The sequence below is a fragment of the Taudactylus pleione genome, unplaced genomic scaffold (genome assembly GCF_031769625.1).
Source record: "Taudactylus pleione unplaced genomic scaffold, aTauple2 ptg000265l, whole genome shotgun sequence".
Classification (NCBI taxonomy): Eukaryota; Metazoa; Chordata; class Amphibia; order Anura; family Myobatrachidae; genus Taudactylus; species Taudactylus pleione.
Genome location: NW_028284667.1, coordinates 10,445,364 through 10,464,385, shown reverse-complemented (window position 1 = coordinate 10,464,385; position 19,022 = coordinate 10,445,364). Strand labels below are relative to the sequence as shown.

At 40.0% G+C, this 19,022-nt stretch overlaps 1 protein-coding gene across 3 annotated transcripts in view; it reads left to right on the top strand.

Annotated features, from left to right (window-relative positions):
* MSL3 (MSL complex subunit 3) overlaps positions 1-18,709 on the top strand; it is a 28,303-nt gene extending 9,594 nt beyond the window's left edge. For all 3 annotated transcript variants that reach the window (XM_088481178.1, XM_088481177.1, XM_088481179.1), the window contains 9 exons: positions 2,184-2,272; positions 3,486-3,608; positions 6,992-7,152; positions 8,117-8,275; positions 8,364-8,626; positions 9,229-9,338; positions 11,150-11,249; positions 11,362-11,446; positions 18,286-18,709. In XM_088481178.1, coding sequence (XP_088337304.1) covers positions 2,184-2,272; positions 3,486-3,608; positions 6,992-7,152; positions 8,117-8,275; positions 8,364-8,626; positions 9,229-9,338; positions 11,150-11,249; positions 11,362-11,446; positions 18,286-18,385 — 1,190 coding nt within the window. In that variant the 3' untranslated portion in view covers positions 18,386-18,709. The remainder of the gene's footprint in view (positions 1-2,183; positions 2,273-3,485; positions 3,609-6,991; positions 7,153-8,116; positions 8,276-8,363; positions 8,627-9,228; positions 9,339-11,149; positions 11,250-11,361; positions 11,447-18,285) is intronic.
* The last annotated feature ends 313 nt before the right edge of the window (positions 18,710-19,022 follow it).

The following is a 19,022-nucleotide window of genomic DNA, read 5'->3' as shown; positions in this document are numbered from 1 at the left end:
CATTATACAGTGCAAAGCTAAAACATTATTCCCCAACCATGGGCCGCAGTGACAGGCATGGCACGGCATCTATTCAGTGCAGGGAGAGCTTGGGGACAGCCCAGCATCTCTGTGAGTGATGGGCACGCCCCCTACAGTGATTAACAGTGAGCACATCTCAGACACTTTTCTGAGTGACACCCGCCCCCCCCCCCCGACCCCCAACACCCTTTTTTTTTTTTTGGTCACGCACCTTTATGTGGTGAAGTGGCTTTTTCTGTAAGGCTCCCTGCCCGCCATAACGTGAAGACTGGGTGATTGCAGCAGAAATCTGGAATATCTGCTGTGGTCCCCTGTACATATATCCTCCAAAAACTGTTATCAGAGATATACCACACACATTCTTTGACAAATATGCCTTGTTATCTAATGCCTTATTCACTATGGGGTCTGTGTACAGACAAGTCCTATTACTTGTAGGATCATGGAGGCATTAAACATGCATGTGGGAGGTCTGATTCTGTTGGGTTGTCTGACGGGCATCATAGGGGCATGTGGGGAGCTCTAAAGCATAAATTATAATGGGACCCAGAAATGGTCAGATCGGACTCCATTTTTTTTTTAAAGTGGAGGGTCCTTGGGGCCCACATTTTGTCATTCAGCATGATCACTGTACAATGTTGAAAGGCCAGATAATATGCCAAACTATCCTTATTACTCAGTGTCATTGATGTGAAAGTCTGTATTTAGCAGCAGCGATATGCAGTGTCATACATGGATTCATTTGTTCCAGTAGCTACTGCTGCTTCTTACTCATTTATACTCTGGTCAAATTGAACCTATTGATTAAGTCAGTTACTCTGAATTATTGCCCTTTGATCCTTCAGGGTGGTCCTCAATACTTTCACTGTGAAAGCCATTATGTTTTTTTTTATATATATAATTATTGAAAAATGACAGTGCACCTGACCTAACTGCACCTATGACAGTAATTGCTGGTGGAAACCCTCCTGATGTGCACTGGGTAGTGTTCTCACAATGTATACAATAAGTTCATACAAAACACAATAAAAAATAAAACATTTGATAATATTATCTTAACATAGACCACCCCTAGTGATGATTCAGGAAACAAGAAATGTCTTCAATACTTTTCCCACAAAGAGAGAAGATTCAGAGTATCCAAACACCAATTCATATATTTGACTCTTAATTAAAATGGGATGTTGTTGTGACCACTGGTCACAATCCCGACTGCAGAATGCCGGCAAAGGCGTTATGATAGGGGTCGAAAGCAATTATTTTAATTTGATCCACTCGTAAACCTATAACAAATACATAGATAACCCTTAAATGGTCTGCACCTGAATACAAATAGGATTGGAGTCATGGGATATATTGGGCAGCAAGTGAACACTCTGTTCTTGAAGTTGATGTGTTGCAAGCAGTAAAAATGGTTAAGTGTAAGGATCCTGCGCAACTTGGCCATGGGCAAATTGTGATGGCTCCAAAACGGCAGGTCTTCCCAGTATGCCATTATGAGAACCTACCAAAAGTGTAGGTAGGTGATACCCTGTGCGCTAAATTGACCCCCTTCGTGTGTCTTGGGCACTCGGGTCATAAAAGGGGACCCAACCTCATGGTACGCCCCGTTTCAACTCTCTGGGGGCCTGTCAATCACTCCCAAAGATGCCGGACTGCCCCATAGACACTCTGGAGCCGGGCGATATCACAGTGCAGCTCCAGGTCACTGAGGAGGTGTCAGCATTTTGGTGTCACCCCCTCCGAGGGTGATACCCGGTGTCATCCGCACCCTCCTAGTTATGCCATAGATCACAAAGATCATTACAAAATGAGCCAATAACTATTTTAGTAAATCCAATTAAAAAAAAAAAAAGGGACTGTTCATTTTTTTTTTTTTTTTTTTTTTACTGGCATAATGTTTGAAGAAACGTTTATGAATTTGAGAATATTTTCCAGCTAAGTTTATTTCTCATGTATGAAGTGCTAAATTATGCTGTGTTGAATTTATAATCCCCATAGTATGTTTGTTCATGTGCAAGTTCTTTGTGAAAATATTTATGCTAAAAGTAAATCTTTTCCAGACAGCCTATTCCAAAATGTTTATGTTCTGTTGTGCAGCTTTAAAAGATAAAAGCATGTATAACACAAACACTTGAGGTAACTCTATATTTATCTCCTAGCACTAAGTAGTTCATCAGAGGACAGCGATGAAGGGACGGATGAAGAAATAAAAAGTGAGGAAAGTGACTTTGAAGACAAGGCAGAAATGGTATGTCCTTTCTAGAGCTTGGGCTTCTGTTACGAGAGGACAGGATTTATTGGGACCCTAAGGTTTCTTTGTTGTGGGGAAAATTATATTTTGCCCTGGTTTCAGCTGACAAGATGTCTGCCTCCTCTTTAATAGCCGCACTTGCTCACTAACCTCATGTATGTTTTTTACGTGCTGAGCAATTTGTGAGCAGATTCAATATTCATTAGTTTGCAAACGGTCTATTAATTTGGGACTAGACACCATTGCAATACTTTTTTCCTTTTTCTTTTTATACCAGTATCTGTATATGCGCATAGTAATGACAGCTACAGAGAATAAAATACTTATCCCAAAGAGAGAATTTGACAGTTAGGGGTATATTTATTAAAGTGAGAGATTTTTTATTTTTTTTGAAGTGGAGATATTGCCCATAGTAACCAGTCAGATTCTAGCTATCTTCTAGAAGGTGCTAGTTAAATGTTAAGTAGAATCTGATTGGTTGCTATGGGCAACATCTCCACTTCTAAAAACTCACTTTAGTAAATATACCCCTTATTATATGCAAGTATACATCCTATACAATACACTTTTCTGCCTTTTGTACAGGATTCAGTATGATAAAGTAGTAAAGCAAATATCTCATGAAAATGGTGAAATGAATCAGCTTTTTTCAGTGACAAATATTCCATTTGCAGAACCTGCTAGAAAATATAGTATGAAATGCAGAGTAACAATTGATATTCCCTACATGGCGTTGTTTGTAGAGGTTTATTCACGTGGGCTGAAGTCCGTTAGAATTTAATTTTCCTGATAAAAGCCCAAATTTGTGCTTATACAGGCTACCTTAACTGTCCTGTTCAGACCATTATTTTATCTAGATTTCATTATGTTGGGATTACTGTTTGTACTTGTATATATATGTGTGTGTTATGTATATGTTCTATGTTTGTTAATATTATGGGGGGACTGGTAGGTTTTGGGTACAATAGAACTTGTGCAATGGAGTGACAGTAACTGTCTATACTCTGCTGGTCATTTGGTAGAAAGTATTTTCCTGACACTACTAATCATTCCATGGGTACTCTTCACTATGAACCACAGATTTGTATTCGGTAGAAATTTCTGGCTCTCTTTTTGGCCCTGGCTCCCAGTTTTTGGTAGATTTTGTCTAGACCTGCAATTGTTGCAGAACATTTTTGCTTTTACGAACTTTTTTTACTTTGGCTGGTAGAAAGAAGAACAAGATATTCATTCAAAACGGGAAATGGAAGAAAAAAACATAGTTCTAGAGATTCCTGAAATTTTGAAAAAGAAGCTAGAAGAAGATTGCTATTACATAAATAAGCGCAAACGGGTACGTTTACTATAAATTTTGTTTACCTTTTAAGTTTTCCCTTGTTCCTCTTAAAATGGCACTGTTAATTTTCAATGCTTTCTATGATTGTTTATCATTAAATAACTAATTTTTACTGTAAATCCATTAATTTGGAACGATCATTGAACTTTGTATCCCAACATTTGCCTCAGTGGGAATTGGGACAATAGTGTGCATGGTAAGTGAGTATTGCAACATGTTATGGGGTGTGTCCAGCACATCAGATACACATGGCCATGGCCAGCACATCAGACACACTGCACTTCCATTCCCAGCTCTTTTATTGCCATGCACACAAATAGCATGTGCCAGTGGGGCACTCATTCAGAGTGCAGAGTAGCAGTGAGGGGAACATACATCCCCAATTGTCGATATAGTCACGATGTATGCTAAAAAGTCAGACCTGTGACTAATTTGTCCACATACAGTGGTGCTTGAAAGTTTGTGAACCCTTCAGAATTTTCTATATTTCTGCTGAAATTTGGTCTAAAACTACCTGATTTTCACGCAAGTACTAAAAGTAGATAAAGTGAACCAAATCAAACAAATGAGACAAAAAAAATTAGACGTGCACATTTTTTTTTTTTTTTCTTTAAGGAAAATTATCCATTATCACATCTGAGTGTCAAAAGTATGTGAACCTTTAGGCTTAGCAGATATTTTGATGGCAAAATTAGTCAGGTATTTTCAATCTGTGAGGTTCTGGTTTTGTTGTGGGTCTGGGGTGGTGATAGGAGCAGACACTGAAGCAGGTTAAAATGAAAAGGTGGAACTTTTAATGAGTGGTTTGATAGACATGAATATGACAAAAACTAAAATCCAGATATAGCACGAAGTGTACTTGGGAGCAGTGGTGAAGTAATGGGAAAAAGTCCAGTTAGTGACAGACAATGAAAAATGTTCAGGTAGTGACTGGTTAACTAGAAAATGTTCAGGTAGTGGCAGACAATGGGAACTGTCCAGGTAGTGACTGGTTAATAGGGAAATGTCCACTTGATGAACGGCTGGAGAAATCGGGTGTAGTGGCTGAAATGAAGAATGCAAGCTGAGGAAGGATTATACAGCAGAGTGTCAGTGGAGGCAAGGTGCAGGGTGCACAGCAGACAAAGGTACTCAGGCAAGGGGAAGGTAATGCAGGATACAGGGTAGTCCAGCGGGGTTGGAGCAGACAAGCAGGTAGCTTATCACAGGAAAACAGGTGGTGAGCACAGGGAACTCTCTCTCAGCTATGCTGAGAAAAACATTGCACTGGCAATGAAAGGAAGCTCTGCACTCCCTTAAATACCCAGTGCTAAACTGTGACAGGCCAGAGAGCGCATGTGACACACCAGGATAGGGCAACTAGGTCACATGTAAGGAGGCAAGATGGCGGCGCCCATGCTTGAACGGAAGCACCACCAGGCCTAACCAGACCACGGTGACAGAATGCCCGCACAGGACTACTCGCAGCCAATGCACCCCGCCAGACACTAGCGCTACCGCCAGACGCCCCTCGCCATAGCATCCTCATAGGTATTACCCGTTGTCCCCTATGCCGGGAAACCCTGGTCGTGACACAATCTATGGAATGACAATCAGGTGTCAGTGGACAATCTGTCTTTTTAAAAAGAACAGGGATCTTATAAAGTCTGATGTTCACAAAACATGTTTGTGGAAGTGTATCATGCCACAAACAAAGGAGATTTCTGAGGACCTTAGAAGAAGAATTGTTGATGCTCATCAGGCTGGAAAAGGTTACAAAACTCTCTCTATAGAGTTTGTACTTCATCGATCAACAGTCAGAGAGATTGTGTACAAATGGAGAATATTTCAAATCATTATTACCCTCCCCAGGAGTGGTCGACCAACTAAGATCATGCCATGAGCAAGGCGTCTAATAGTTTGCAAGGTCACGGAGGAACCCAAGCTAACCCCTCAGCAACAGAAGTACTTTCTCACATTAGCTATTGTTCATGAGTCCACTATCAAGAGGACACTGAACAACAATGATGTGAATGGCAGGATTGCAAGGAGAAAACCACTGCTCTCCAAAAAGAACATTGCTACCCATGTGCAGTAATGATCACCTGGACAAGTGAGGAGACTATTGGAAAAAGGTTTTGTGGACAAAATAGAGCTTTTTGGTTTAAATGCGAAGCGTTCTGTTTGGAGAAAAGGAGAACTGCATTCCAGCATAAAAACTTCATACCATCTGTGAAACACGGTGGTGGTGGATTCATGGTGTGGGCCTGTTTTTGTGGCATCTGGCCCAGGACGACTTGCAGTCATTGATGGGACAATGAATTTTGAATTATACTAGAATATACTAAAGGAGAATGCACACAAGTCATTCGACCATAGAGTGGTTAAAGAATACATTTTAAAGTTTTGGAATAGCCAAGTCAAAGTCCTGACCTTAATCCAATTGAAAATTTGTGGAAGGACCTGAAGTGACCAGTCCATGTGAGGAAACCCACCAACATAACAGAGTTGAAGCTGTTTTGTATGGAGGAATGGGGTAAAATTACTCCAAGCCGATGTTCAGGAATAGTCAGAAATTACTGGAAACATTTAGGAGCAGTGATTACTGCACAAGGGGGTCATACCAGATACTGAAAGCAAGGGCTTGCCTACTTTTGCCACTCAGATATGAGAGTGGTTAATTTTCCTCAATGGGAAAAAAAAATAAAATAAATTAGCTTGTCTAATTTTTTCGTCTCATTTGTTTGACTGTACATGGAAAGCCACATTAGAAAAGTGCAGTTGTTTAAGGGTGACAATGCCTTTCTATGTTTTCACTTTCTTATTGGTTACTCAATTCACAATGAGATTACTAGTGATTTTTCTTTCCTTTCTGCTTGGTTAAACTCAAAAATCTTGATCTGCATGTGAAAACTCAGAATTAAAATTAAGGGTAATAAAAAAAAAAAAAAAAAAAAAAAGTACACACAACAGCCCAATAGGATCAACATATACATTTTCTACTTATGTTTAGAAAATTTAAAACACATTCAGTTGATACTTAATATATTTTTTTCCTTTTTACCAGTCTTAAAAGTTGTCTCAGGAGCTATAAAAAAGGGCAAACTTGAGTTTTCATTATTATTTGTTAATATAGAAGATACTTTGCTTTAGGGATGATGGATAGCTTTTAATGCAGCTGTATTAGAGCATTGTCACATACGTATGTGCCTGTGTTGCTTTTTAAACACTTGCATTTGGTGACCGGTGTACTATGCTATTGATGCCTTGTGTCTAGAATAATATATATTACTTAAACTCAATCTCTAAACGGCTATAGAAGAATAAAAAATTGACGGGAATTTAGGTATAAGGTTGTTTTTGGGTGAAAAAATGACGCAATATAAATATTTCCATTTTAGCTTGTTAAGCTGCCTTGTCAGACCAACATTATTACCATCCTGGAGTCTTATGTGAAACACTTTGCTATTAACGCAGCGTTTTCAGCAAATGAGAGAATCCGACATCATCAGACCACTTCTAATGTCAACATGAATCTTCTCTATGTTCCACCAGAGAAAAAGTAAGAGGTTTGCAGTATATACTGTATATTCCCAAACGGTACATTTGTGCTTTAGAATTTCTATCCATTAATATTGAAACTGTTTTGACCTGGCTCCTTTTCCTGTTTTTGTGCTGCGTTGGTTAACTAGGAATTACTTTATAGCAAATATTTATTTATTAGTGGTCTTCAGGACAATATATTGATATTCAAATGTTTGTTTCCTACTTGCTTATTAATAAACTACATTATTTTCTATTATATTAGTTGGACATTCCTAATTTTATATATGGATGACAATTGAGTTGGGGATTTGTAACATCAACCACATAGTGTTGTAGGCACAAAATTACTCCTGGTCACAGTCAGGATTACAAGGATTATTACACTTTCAGTGCCAGAGATCATTTATATTATTTATATGGACATATATAATGGTAATTCCTTGCATGGGATTGTTGAGTCGGCACATTCAGCTTTGAACGCTGTTTGTATAGGTGTTGTTGCCAGGATCGCATGATTGACGGCCTCGGTTGAGCAGAAGCACAGTTCTCTCCTATCCATTATAACATTTAACATCAGTCTGAAGTATGTTATATTTCTGTGCCTCAATCTGCGCTGAGGTTAATCTGCAGTACCAATTAGAAATGCCTTTGGCTGAAATTATTTAAATATCTATTCCTTGAAAAAAAAAAAAGTATATATATTTTATATACTATATACTGCATTGTTTCTCTCCAAACTTTCTATTGACTGTTAATGCAGTCCTATAAATTGTGCTGAGTTCTTTGTTAGGAGTCCTGTTTCCAGTGTGCATTATTTGGTATCTCACTCTGCAGCTGTTTTAACCACTAATAACAGCCTGAGAATCTTGACTACTTTTTTAGTAGCAATCTATCCATTAGAATGCCACTTCTGCTATGATTTTTGTATTTTCTTTTCAAGTACATGTTCAGTTGTTGAAATTCTAAAATGTTTCTTTTAGCGTTGAACTTTGCAAAGAAATGGTGGATGGCTTAAGAATTACATTTGACTTCACCCTCCCGCTAATTCTCCTTTACCCATATGAGCAAGCACAGTATAAGAAGGTGACCTCATCTAAATTTTTTCTCCCCATCAAGGAGATTTCATCTATTTGTAATAGGCAAGTATATTAATTTTATGTCTTACAGATATTTAGGTAACCAAAAAAAATCTCTTGCGTAACTTTTTTTTTTGTGTGTGTGTTTAAGAAACCAAGAGGAAGTATCGCCAAGCCCTCCACTCTTAAACCCTCCAACGCCACAGTCCACAGACAGCCTGCCCACAACGGGAGACTCTGCCACACCTAAAAGGCGGCGAACAGAGCCAGACATTTTACAGTCCTTGAGACGCTCAACACGTCACAGTACAAGCTGTGATAGGCTGTCAGAAAGTAGCGCTTCTCCACAACCCAAGCGCCGACATCCAGAGACTCCAACATCAATGCCAAAGCTGTTTCTTCACCTGGAGAAGAGTAGGTTGTCTTCCGGGTTTTGACTTAATCCACTTTATGGAGAGATGTTATTTCTGTTCCAAACAATTACGTTCAAGGGCACAGAATCGGTCACAGATCACTTGTTTATCAGAGTAACTCTATGGTTACTCAGAATGGCCGCCGGAAGTGAGACACCAGAGCCATTTACTGCATATGAGATTGCAGCTGCAGGCTGAGACGCCCGCATAATGAACTTGTTAAGCCTCGTTTGAGTCACACCTCCCTCCCCTTTGCTGCCCAAACAGTCCCTGCCTGTAAATCACCTTGAGAATAAATCCTCATTGCAAGCGACAACAGTAATGAATCTTGAGGTATGCGCTGTATGACTCAGACGCATGCAGACATCGTTAGTCGCTTCCATGTGTTCATCTCTGAATCAGGCCCTTAGTTATGTGATGGAAACTTGCTGGTATTTGATTCTTGTGTGCAGTGTTTTTTCCCACAAATGATGCATATGAGTGTTAATACTTTAAGATTTTTTTTTTCTGTTTTTTTCCATTAAAATGTTATTTCATGTATCTTTACATTCATAAGTTTGTGTAAAAATTAAACAATATTCTTTTGCCTGCATATCTTCATAGAAACACCTGTTCATAGTGGTTCATCATCACCAATTACTTTAACGCCCAGCAAAGAGGGGAGTTCTGTGTTCTCTGGACTTGAAGGTCGGCGAAACAATGAACTGAATGAGGTAAGATTCAGTAATGTTAAAGTGTACCCCATCTTTCAATTTACATATTCTTTTAAAGGAACATTTAATGTTTCATCCAGTGTAACATTATTTCCAGTGGTAACAGTTACTACTAACCTAAATGCTTTGAGATCTGCCCTGAGAATAACGATAGTATTTATTTTTTTCAAATGGTCTCCCCAAATGAAAATGGTTGGTCCATCTTTCATTCTACATTGCTGGAATACTGCCAATTCCATATATGCTTTCATATGTGTATAGTGGAGCCACTCCCATTGGACAGGAGATGCAAGCAGTAAATGAAGGAGCCAGACATTATGCAGCTCTTTTCTGCATTCTCTTGCCTTCATTTATATAGGGACATACAGGTGATAAGGGATTGTGAAGTCAATGTGGTGATGCATATAGTGATAACTGAACACTATATTCAGTTGCGTCACAGTTGCTTTTGTCATAATAATAGTTTACACAAATATATATATTAAAATCTCTTAATATGCTGGTGAATATATGTTAATAAAAAAAATAACCCCTGAGTGGCACCAATTGATGGTTACACCGGCATCTCTAGAGCGCAAGCTACTGGTTTCGAAAGTGTGATTGTTGTTAAATATGGACACCATTTTTTTTTTTTTTTTTTTTAACCCATTTAAGTGTTTTATTGTGTAGACTTTTATATTTAAGCTACTGTAATGAAAGTACTGTATGTTATCAGTTTTGTTGGAAATTAGATCAATGCTGCCACCTTGTGGATATGTTCCATTTGGACAACAGAGTGATTCAGTAATAAAGCACCACATATGTTTGTTATTAGTTTCTTAGAAGCCTACTTGGCTTGGTGATGTCAACTGGTTTCTTTATAAGAAACCTGTCTGTTACTTTATGAAAAGTGACTAAATCCATTTGAATTCATCTGTTTTACAATTATTTTCTGTTTAATGTGTATTTTGTGTGAAAATTTTTTTCTTGCATATTAATTTACAGTGTATTTTGGGGCATAGCCATTAGTGAAAGCTCTCTGTAGGCATCACTATCACTTCAATTCATAGCAATGCTATAACCACATCTACCAGAACTGCCCTGTTGAATAGTCATTGTTCTTTCTATCATAAAGCGCCAAATTACAAAGGTAGCTGCATTGGAAACAACAAATGTTTGAGAAGTTTGACTTCAAATAACTGCGACTTTCATACGTGGAACTTTAGACTCAGTATTTGTATTGCGTGTTTACAGATGTTCCTAGGCCCCTTAATTTTTATTTAATCAGTGATTTTTTTTGCACAAATGTGCTGTACTCTTTAGCAAACAAGGTGTGTTTGTTAGTGCAGGTTAGATTAAATGACTGAAAAGGTCTGAGTGCTGTGAATTCCAGTACATGTATGCTTTTGTACTGTGCTTGTTTGTTCAGCATTATGTTTTAGTCTATTTGTAATACAGCTTTTGAAACCAGTAACACCTAAATAAATGCAAATTTGATAATCAAATCCACTTTAACTGATGTAAATCAATAGAACTTTAAAATAAAATTTTTTGAAGCCATACCCAAATAGGTTATAATACTGAGGAATAACCTACTGGCGTACATCCTGCAGCCATTGTCTTTTCCAGAATAAGTAGTGTATGTAAAAATGTAGCCAAGCAAGTTTCTAACTTCATTTATAAGTAGAAACAATCGTGTAATTTTTATGTGGAAATGTGTATAAGAATGATAAATTCAATATGTAGATGTGAGAGTTACATGCCTTTTTAGATTGGAACTAGTATTTCAGAGCCATGACTGTGTAATGCTTTGTGTTTCTCTCTCTATTTAGGTTTTGTCTTGGAAGCTGATGCCTGAGAATTACCCTCAAAGTGATCAGCCACCTCCTCCTTCTTATATATATGGGTCACAACATTTACTGCGCTTGTTTGGTAAGATATGTATTTCTCTTTGAAAGAATGGGAAAAAACAACCCAAAATAAGATCATCCGTACCATTGTATATAGTATTTGTAATCTCCTAACTTTTTTTTTTTTGTTTTAGTTAAACTTCCAGAAATAATGGGAAAAATGTTCTTTGCTGAGAAAAACGTGAAAGTTTTGCTAAAGCACTTTGATCTTTTTCTAAGGTACGTAAAAGAAGTTGTTACAAGAGGTATATCTTGTTATACTTCTTCACTGTTCTCTGATGTATATAATTGTAAGTGGAAAAATAAATAGTATTTTTTGTACCTGCAGGAAATATTGTGTTGTTGAAACTCAACTCTGAACCAGGATAAAATGCACATTTTGTGTTACATGATGGTTTTTTTTTTTTTTTTTTCCAAGGAAACAATAAAAATCCACATAAAAAAAGATAAATTATATATCAGAAATGCTTCAGCAGTTTATCCAAAATTTTATAAAACTAGGTATGCTAATAAAATATATAAAGATATTGGGGGCGGTTGAAGGGGGTTAAGACTGGTACCTATCAAACGATACACCACAAAAATACAAATAAGTGGTGGAACAAGCCTTACAAGTCCACAAGGCACAAAACTGATGAGGTGGACCCAGGGACGGCAAGGCAGACAATCTGATTAAGAACCCTGTATGCACAATGGCAGCACCAATCCAGAGAAGGGAGATAACCTATGGCTCTCTCAAGAGCCAGGGGCCCAGACAAGTTCAAATTTGTGAGGGCAATCTTGTAGGTAATCTTTTCCATGCTAACAATATACCAAACGTAACTCCTAAGAGAAAATACTGTGGGAGTTTACATAATGTTTCTATTTAAATTTGTTTTGAGCTTTTTATGATATTCATTGTTGTGAGCATATTGGGGAAAAAAGTGATATGAATTATAATTTAAGCAGAGCAGCTAGTTATTTCAAAATGGTTGTGTTCCACAATTAAGAATAATTAGTAATTAAAACAAACTGACATTGTGACTTTTTAAAACTCCACAACAGTGACTTGGCTGAAATTGTGTTTTTTTGTTTGTTTGTTTTTTTGAAACCAAGTACAAAAAATTTGCAATATCCCATAATACCAAGAAACCAGTAGGTAGCTTTAATGGTATCATGTGCAAGTTTCTCTTCATGGTTGTCTAAAGAAATGCTCTTTAGTCAGGGAAGTCACCAAGTATAAACTGTCCTATTAGTAAGTTCAGATTGCTGCAGCATACTTTAATAGTCTTACCTGCCATTTTGATTCTTACAGCTTGCAGACAATGTTATAAATTAAGGCTTGTTTTAACACACACACACACATGTAGTTTTATATTATCTGTTTCAAATATTCCTATTCATGTATTAAAAGTTAATTCTGACCTGTGTGCAGGACCATATTAAGGTGACCGTTTCCTGTGGCTGCGCTCTTGGAGTGCGGATGCCGATTCTAGGAAAGGCATGGAGGCCTTACCCTATAATGGGGAGCTTTTGTTTGGTCCAGACCTGGACAAGATTGTGTATACATTGTCAAAATCTGTGTTTCTGCCTTCGGCATCTACTCCTTCAAAGTCTCGAGCCCTCTTCCTTTAGGTCCTTTCGTGCCCAAGGTAAATTTAAAGGGCAGTTTTTTCCTAGACAGTCCACTGCCAAGAAGGCTGCCAAACCTAAGAAAAGGGCCTGGAGCACAAGACGTCCAGCCTCCAATCCAGAGGTTAAACCCTCAGCCTGACGGGGCGGGGATACCAGAGTGGGAGGCCGACTTCTTCAGTTCACCCAGTGCTGGTGTCAAACCACCAAGGACGCTTGGGTAAAAGAGGTGGTCTCTCACGGATACGCCCTCTCATTCCTTCGAAGACGACCTCACCACCAGTTTTTCTGCACAGGCCCTTCTTCAGACAAAATCAAGGCCTTACAGATCCAGAAATCCATACAGTCCTTGCTGCAGGCTGGGGTTATTGTGCCAGTTCCACTAGCCCAGCGAGGGACTGGTTACTATTCTACTCTTTCTGGTGCAGAAGCCAAATGGATCTCATGGCCTATCCTCAACCTCAAATCCCTGAACAAATTCCTCGGGGTACTCTGGTTCAGGGTGGAAACCTTACGCTCCATCGTACTGGCTATGGAACCTGGGGATTATATGGTATCGCTGGAGATTTAGGACGCATACCTACATTTCCCTATAACGCCTTCTCGTCATCGTTCTCTCCGGTTTGCTATACTACAGCAGCACTACCAGTTCAGGGCACTACCCTTTTGGCCTATCCACTGCTCCAAGGGTGTTTACCAAAGTTATGGCCATCATGGCGGCCCATTTGGAGAATCAGGGTGTCTGACTACTACCATACCTGGACGACCTCCTTCTGTTGGCAGGATCTCCAGAAGTGCTTCGCCACCACCTGCAACTAACAATTGCCTTTCTACAGGCGCACGGGTGGTTGATCAATTGGAAGAAGTCCTCCCTGAATCCCTCAGAGGATGATTCATCTGGGGGCCGTCCTGGATTCTCAACAGCAGAGAATTTTTCTGACTTCAGACAAGATCTCAGCTTTACAACTACGCAGATGCCTCCACAGTCGCCTTGTGTCAGTTCACAAGGCGATGCAGGTTCTGGGATCCATGGTGTCCACTTTCGACATGTTTGAATATGCTCAATTTCATTCCATGCCTCTTCAGGGGCTGATTCTCTCCAGATGGACGGTTTGCCCCACCGGATCAAAGCTCAGACAATAGTGCTCTCTCCATAGGTACGTCTGTCTCTCTTTGTGGCTACTGATGTCTCATCTAACCAAGGGTCGCCCCATTTGGATCCTGGGACTGGGTACTTATAACAATGTATGCCAGTCTTCGGGGCTGGGGCCCAGTGACTGGTCCACTCTCTTTTTTCAGGGTTGTTGGACAGTAGTCGAAGCAATACTTCCAATCAACATATTGGAACTTTGGCTGTGTACAGGGCCCTCAAGATGGCCAAACACATACTTCTCGGAAAACCAGTGCAGGTTCAGTCCGACAACGCCACCACGGTAGCTTACATCAACCATCAAGGAGGTACACCAAGTCGGGCAGCAATGACAAAAGTGTCACGCATTCTGACATGGGCAGAGTGTCACCTCCCGCCCCTTTCGGCAGTGTTCATTCCGGAAGTTCTCAATTGGGAAGAGGACTTCCTCAGCCGTCATGATGTGTATCCAGGGGAATGGTTTTTTTCACCAAGAGGTGTTTCATCTTCTAGTGAACAAATGGGGCCTCCCAGAGGTGGACCTCATGGCCTCCCGACACAATCACAAGTGACCAGTTTACAAGTCCAAAACAAGAGATGCCGAGGCAATATTGGTGGATGCTCTGTCAGGGAAGTGGACCTTCCAGTTTACGTACCTGTTCCCTCCAGTCTCCCTTCTTTCTCGAGTTCTTCGGAAGTTCAAACAAGACTGAGGCACTGTCCTGCTGGTGGCTCCAGCTTGGCCCAGATGTAAACTGTACTCAGATTTTCTCCATTGACACTCCGTTCCTACTGCCTCAACGTCTGGACCTGTTGTCTCAGGGTCCTTGCCTTTACCGGGACCTGGATCGTCTGTCTTTGACAGCGTGGCTCTTGAGACATCCCTCCTAAGGTCCAAAGGGTTTTCCCGCTCTGTTGTCAACACGATGCTTAGAGCACATAAGCTGGCTTCTGCTTGGATCTACCAGCGTGTGGCATACATATTTCCAGTGGTGTCTTCCTAGGAATTACGACCCCCAGGTGTTTTGGAACTGACTCCCGGTCTTCCTTCAAGCTGGATTGGACCTCTGACTCCACCTGGCCTCGCTGAAAGTGCATATCTCTGCACTGTCTGTCTGGTTCCAACGTAGACTTGCTCCACTTCCGGATATTCGCACATTCCTCCAGGGTGTCCTCCGGATTCATCCTCCCTTTGTCCCCCCCCAGTGGCTCCTTGGGATTTGGCAGTAGTTCTTCGGGCCCTCCAGGGTCTTCCATTTGTACCACTAGCTTCAATAGACCTTAAGTGGTTAACGGCTAAAACTTTCTGCTGGCAATGGCATCTGCCAGGTGAGTGTCAGAGTTGGGGGCGCTTTCCTGTCGCTCCCCCTTCCTAATATTTCTCCAGGACAGAGCTGTGCTTCGTACTTGCCCAGAGTCCTAAAGTTGTTTCTAGTTTCCACATTAATGAGGAAATTATAGTCCCGGCCTTTCAGTCACCAGATCTCTCGGCAGGTGATGCCTCCTCAGAATTTTATGTGGACCGTACCAGTTCCCTTCGGAAATTAGACTCCTTATTTGTACTCTATGGATTTCACAAGAAGGGATGGCCAGCCAATAAGCAAACATTGGCTAGATGGCTTCGTATGACTATCTCGGAGGCTTGCATGCAGGATGGCCTGCCTGTTTCGGCTTCTGTTAGTGCTCATTCTACTCGGTCTGTGCTCGCCGTGGCGCCTCGGCTGTTCAGCTTTTTAAGGTGGTCTTTGGTCCAGACCTATCTAAGGTTCTATGCCTTTGATACCTTCGCGCCTCAGAATGCTTCCTTCGGTTGCCGGATTCTGCTTTCAGTGATGGAGCATCCCCACCTTTTAAAGGGACTGCTTTGGGACATCCCCAAGGTCTCCCTGTGGAGCCTATAGACCCTGAAGAAGAAGAAAATCAGTTGTGGTAACAACTTACCTTTTGTTGACTTTCTTTGAAGTCCACAGGGCACCCGACCTGACGCGCTTGGCATCATATGGGCTATCTTGCTGGTCACCAGTTTCCCGTCTTTCTCTGTAAGAGTGTGATTCTTGAGTGTTCCAGTCTTCCTTCTCTTATCCTCCTCCGGCCTTTGACTTATTACGAACTGAGGTGCCTCTGGCTCGGGGGTGGAGTATAGGGAGAGTGGACCTGGTGCATCCTGGGAGCTGAAAGCTTTAACTGCGTGGTGCCCGGATTCAGTATCATCACCTACACTCCAAGGTTTCCTTGTGGACCCTATGGACTTCGAAGAAAGAGAGTTAACAAAGGTAAGTTTTTACCATAACTCTCATTTTATTTGCTCTTATTCTCACTTTATTAGCCAATTCTCAGATGACTCACACCACCTCACAGAATGCCACTCATCTGATTAGAAGTTATTCGGCATCAATCTCATTAACTGTGTTGTGTGACTCAAAACTCAAGCCACCTCATTGAATGCACACATACTAGACTAGTACAGGTAATAAATCTTAAGCATTAAACATAGTGGACCCGTTGTAAATGCCAACACACGCGTTTCACTGTAAAGACAGCTTTATCAAGGCTGATAAAGCTGTCTTTGCAGTGAAACGTGCGCGTTGAGTAATAGAGCACGGCAAACTTATTGTGTGGCAGCATAGGAAGCCTCCTATATAAACTCCCTCACAGATTGTGGCACCAAGAATAATCCTAAATATCCTCAAATGTAATAGTGTTCATGTATTATGACAACATATACATGGATATCTGAATCCTGAATAAATTATCAATTAAATCAAGTAATGAATGTAATGCATACTTAACTATCTATTCTTTCTGATGGTAACTCTGATGGAAGGAATTAGATACTGCTAGCAGCAGCAATTAAGTTAACATTGTTGCCATTTGTTGTTCGCTATTATTAGCTGTTATTTTGAGACTACTACAAATTTGAAACACTCATGAACACAATGAATAACATTAACACATAAGAATAACACTTTGCATTGCAGTATGAATGGCAGAACAATTCCACCCTTAGGTATCTGTCATAGTGGAGTAGTAGATTAAACATCGATTTCCAACTGAAGAGAGATGAGCCACTTGAGAACAGCTAGCAGAGGGACAGTAGTATAGCACAGTAATCTTAACGTGCAGCAATATAGGGGCCTCTGTCTTATTGTTCACTGTATTATTAAAATCCCCTAAACAAATGCTATCACTTAGAAGTGGTCTTACTTAACGGTGCTGTTATAAATAATTTCACGCGTACACTGTGATACAATAGATGTGGATATTTGGATCCCAACCTAATACTATAATATTACGAATAAATTAAATTGATGAGTGTCATGATCCTACTTCTGTAACAGACTTCCAATAAAATATTGTCTCTGCCTGCTGGCAACGATTAATTTCTGGTTGACTCCTCCAAGAATGCACATATAATTAGCGGCAGTTCTGGGAATTAATAAGTTTTACCGCTGATATAGACAAGAATCACAAGCCAATGATAGGCGAATTATAGTTAATAGTTTAGTTCATTAATGTCTTGTCTAGGCTGTGGTGCCCGATTTATACATTTTATAAAACCTCCTGCTTTATCTAATCACAGGACAGTATCTTATATTGCTCAAAACCAATTGGTGGACCTCGCTTTTTAATAGTGTCTTCACATTATTTCTAACTTTTTTTGCACATATCTTATATGTATGTTTTGTTTATCTTTTAACCTTTATATTCACTGTAGAATTTCCTCAGATTGGTATAATAGTTTAATATAAATAAGTTATATTTTATTGTATTATAAATTTTCTTTGTGTGCCCACTAGATACAACTCCTTACTCTAGTCATTAAAGGTATTACAGATTCCCTAAAATCCCAATGCAGTATATTAAAGCTGCCCATACACTGAACGATAATAGTTCCAATGCTAACAAATGATACTCGGGCAAATACTAAAAAATTACAAATACCAGTTGTTTTCAACTGGTTTTCCAACATGTTTGCTTTGCCCAACCTCCAATCAGCAGATATTGTGTGCATTGGAAGCAGAATGATTTCCTATCCACCTAAACGGTTCAGACCAAAGGAGCACACTGAAAACATAAAGGAAAATATACTTTGCCCTCTGCAACCAATAATACATTTGCGCTCATTTTCTAAGGTACAAGAAAACTGGCACAACCTGATTGGTTGCTGTAGTCAATGACTCCTTTATTAGTTTTCTGTACATCAATTTTCACAAAGGCCCCTCTAATGGTGCCATCACTGTGGTAGAGGCTTATACTTGGAAATTTAGTAAGAGGGGTGTAAATCTGTTGGAGTAACGTATTGCGTTTTGCTTTACAGATTTCTTGCAGAGTATCACGATGACTTCTTTCCAGAGTCAGCATATGTGGCTGCTTGTGAGGCCTATTACAGCACCAAAAATCCTCGTGCTATTTACTGACGTGACTACCCATTCCAATTTTCCTCCATGATTCATCCACCTTTGCGAACTACTTGGATGCCACATAATTTTGTTGTACATTTTTTAAGAGGGTTTTATGTGGATCTGTAAAATGGACTTCAGCAAAGAGCATGTACAAAACAACACATCAATGGGCTTAAGACTGTGGCCATGTTCCTTTTCAACACTTTGTGGCAAGATAAATAACTACCAGGATACTATGCTTTTGCAGCAAGTCACCACAATTCTGTTCTGTGGTCTGGTCTTTGGAAATGTCTTGTTAACGTGTGCTTTCTTAAATAAAAGTTGTGTTGATTAAAACGATTTGCAGTGTTGTTGACAAAATATATATAATATAATATTTTTTTCTCTTTCATCCACAGGGGACACTGGAGTCAAGAACTGTGGGGTATAAATGGGTGTTGAGTGGAGCACTTTAAGAATTTAACTAGAGTGACTGGCTCCTCCCTCTATATGCGCCCCCAAGCCCTCCCCCACCCCCCCCCACCCCTAGAAAATGTCTAGAAAATGTGCCTCGAGGGAGCCAGTTCCCTGGGCATATCCTCTGAAGTTTTTTGTTTTTCACTGAAGATACAGGCAGACAGTATCAGCCCGTCTGCCTGCATCGATGGAGCCG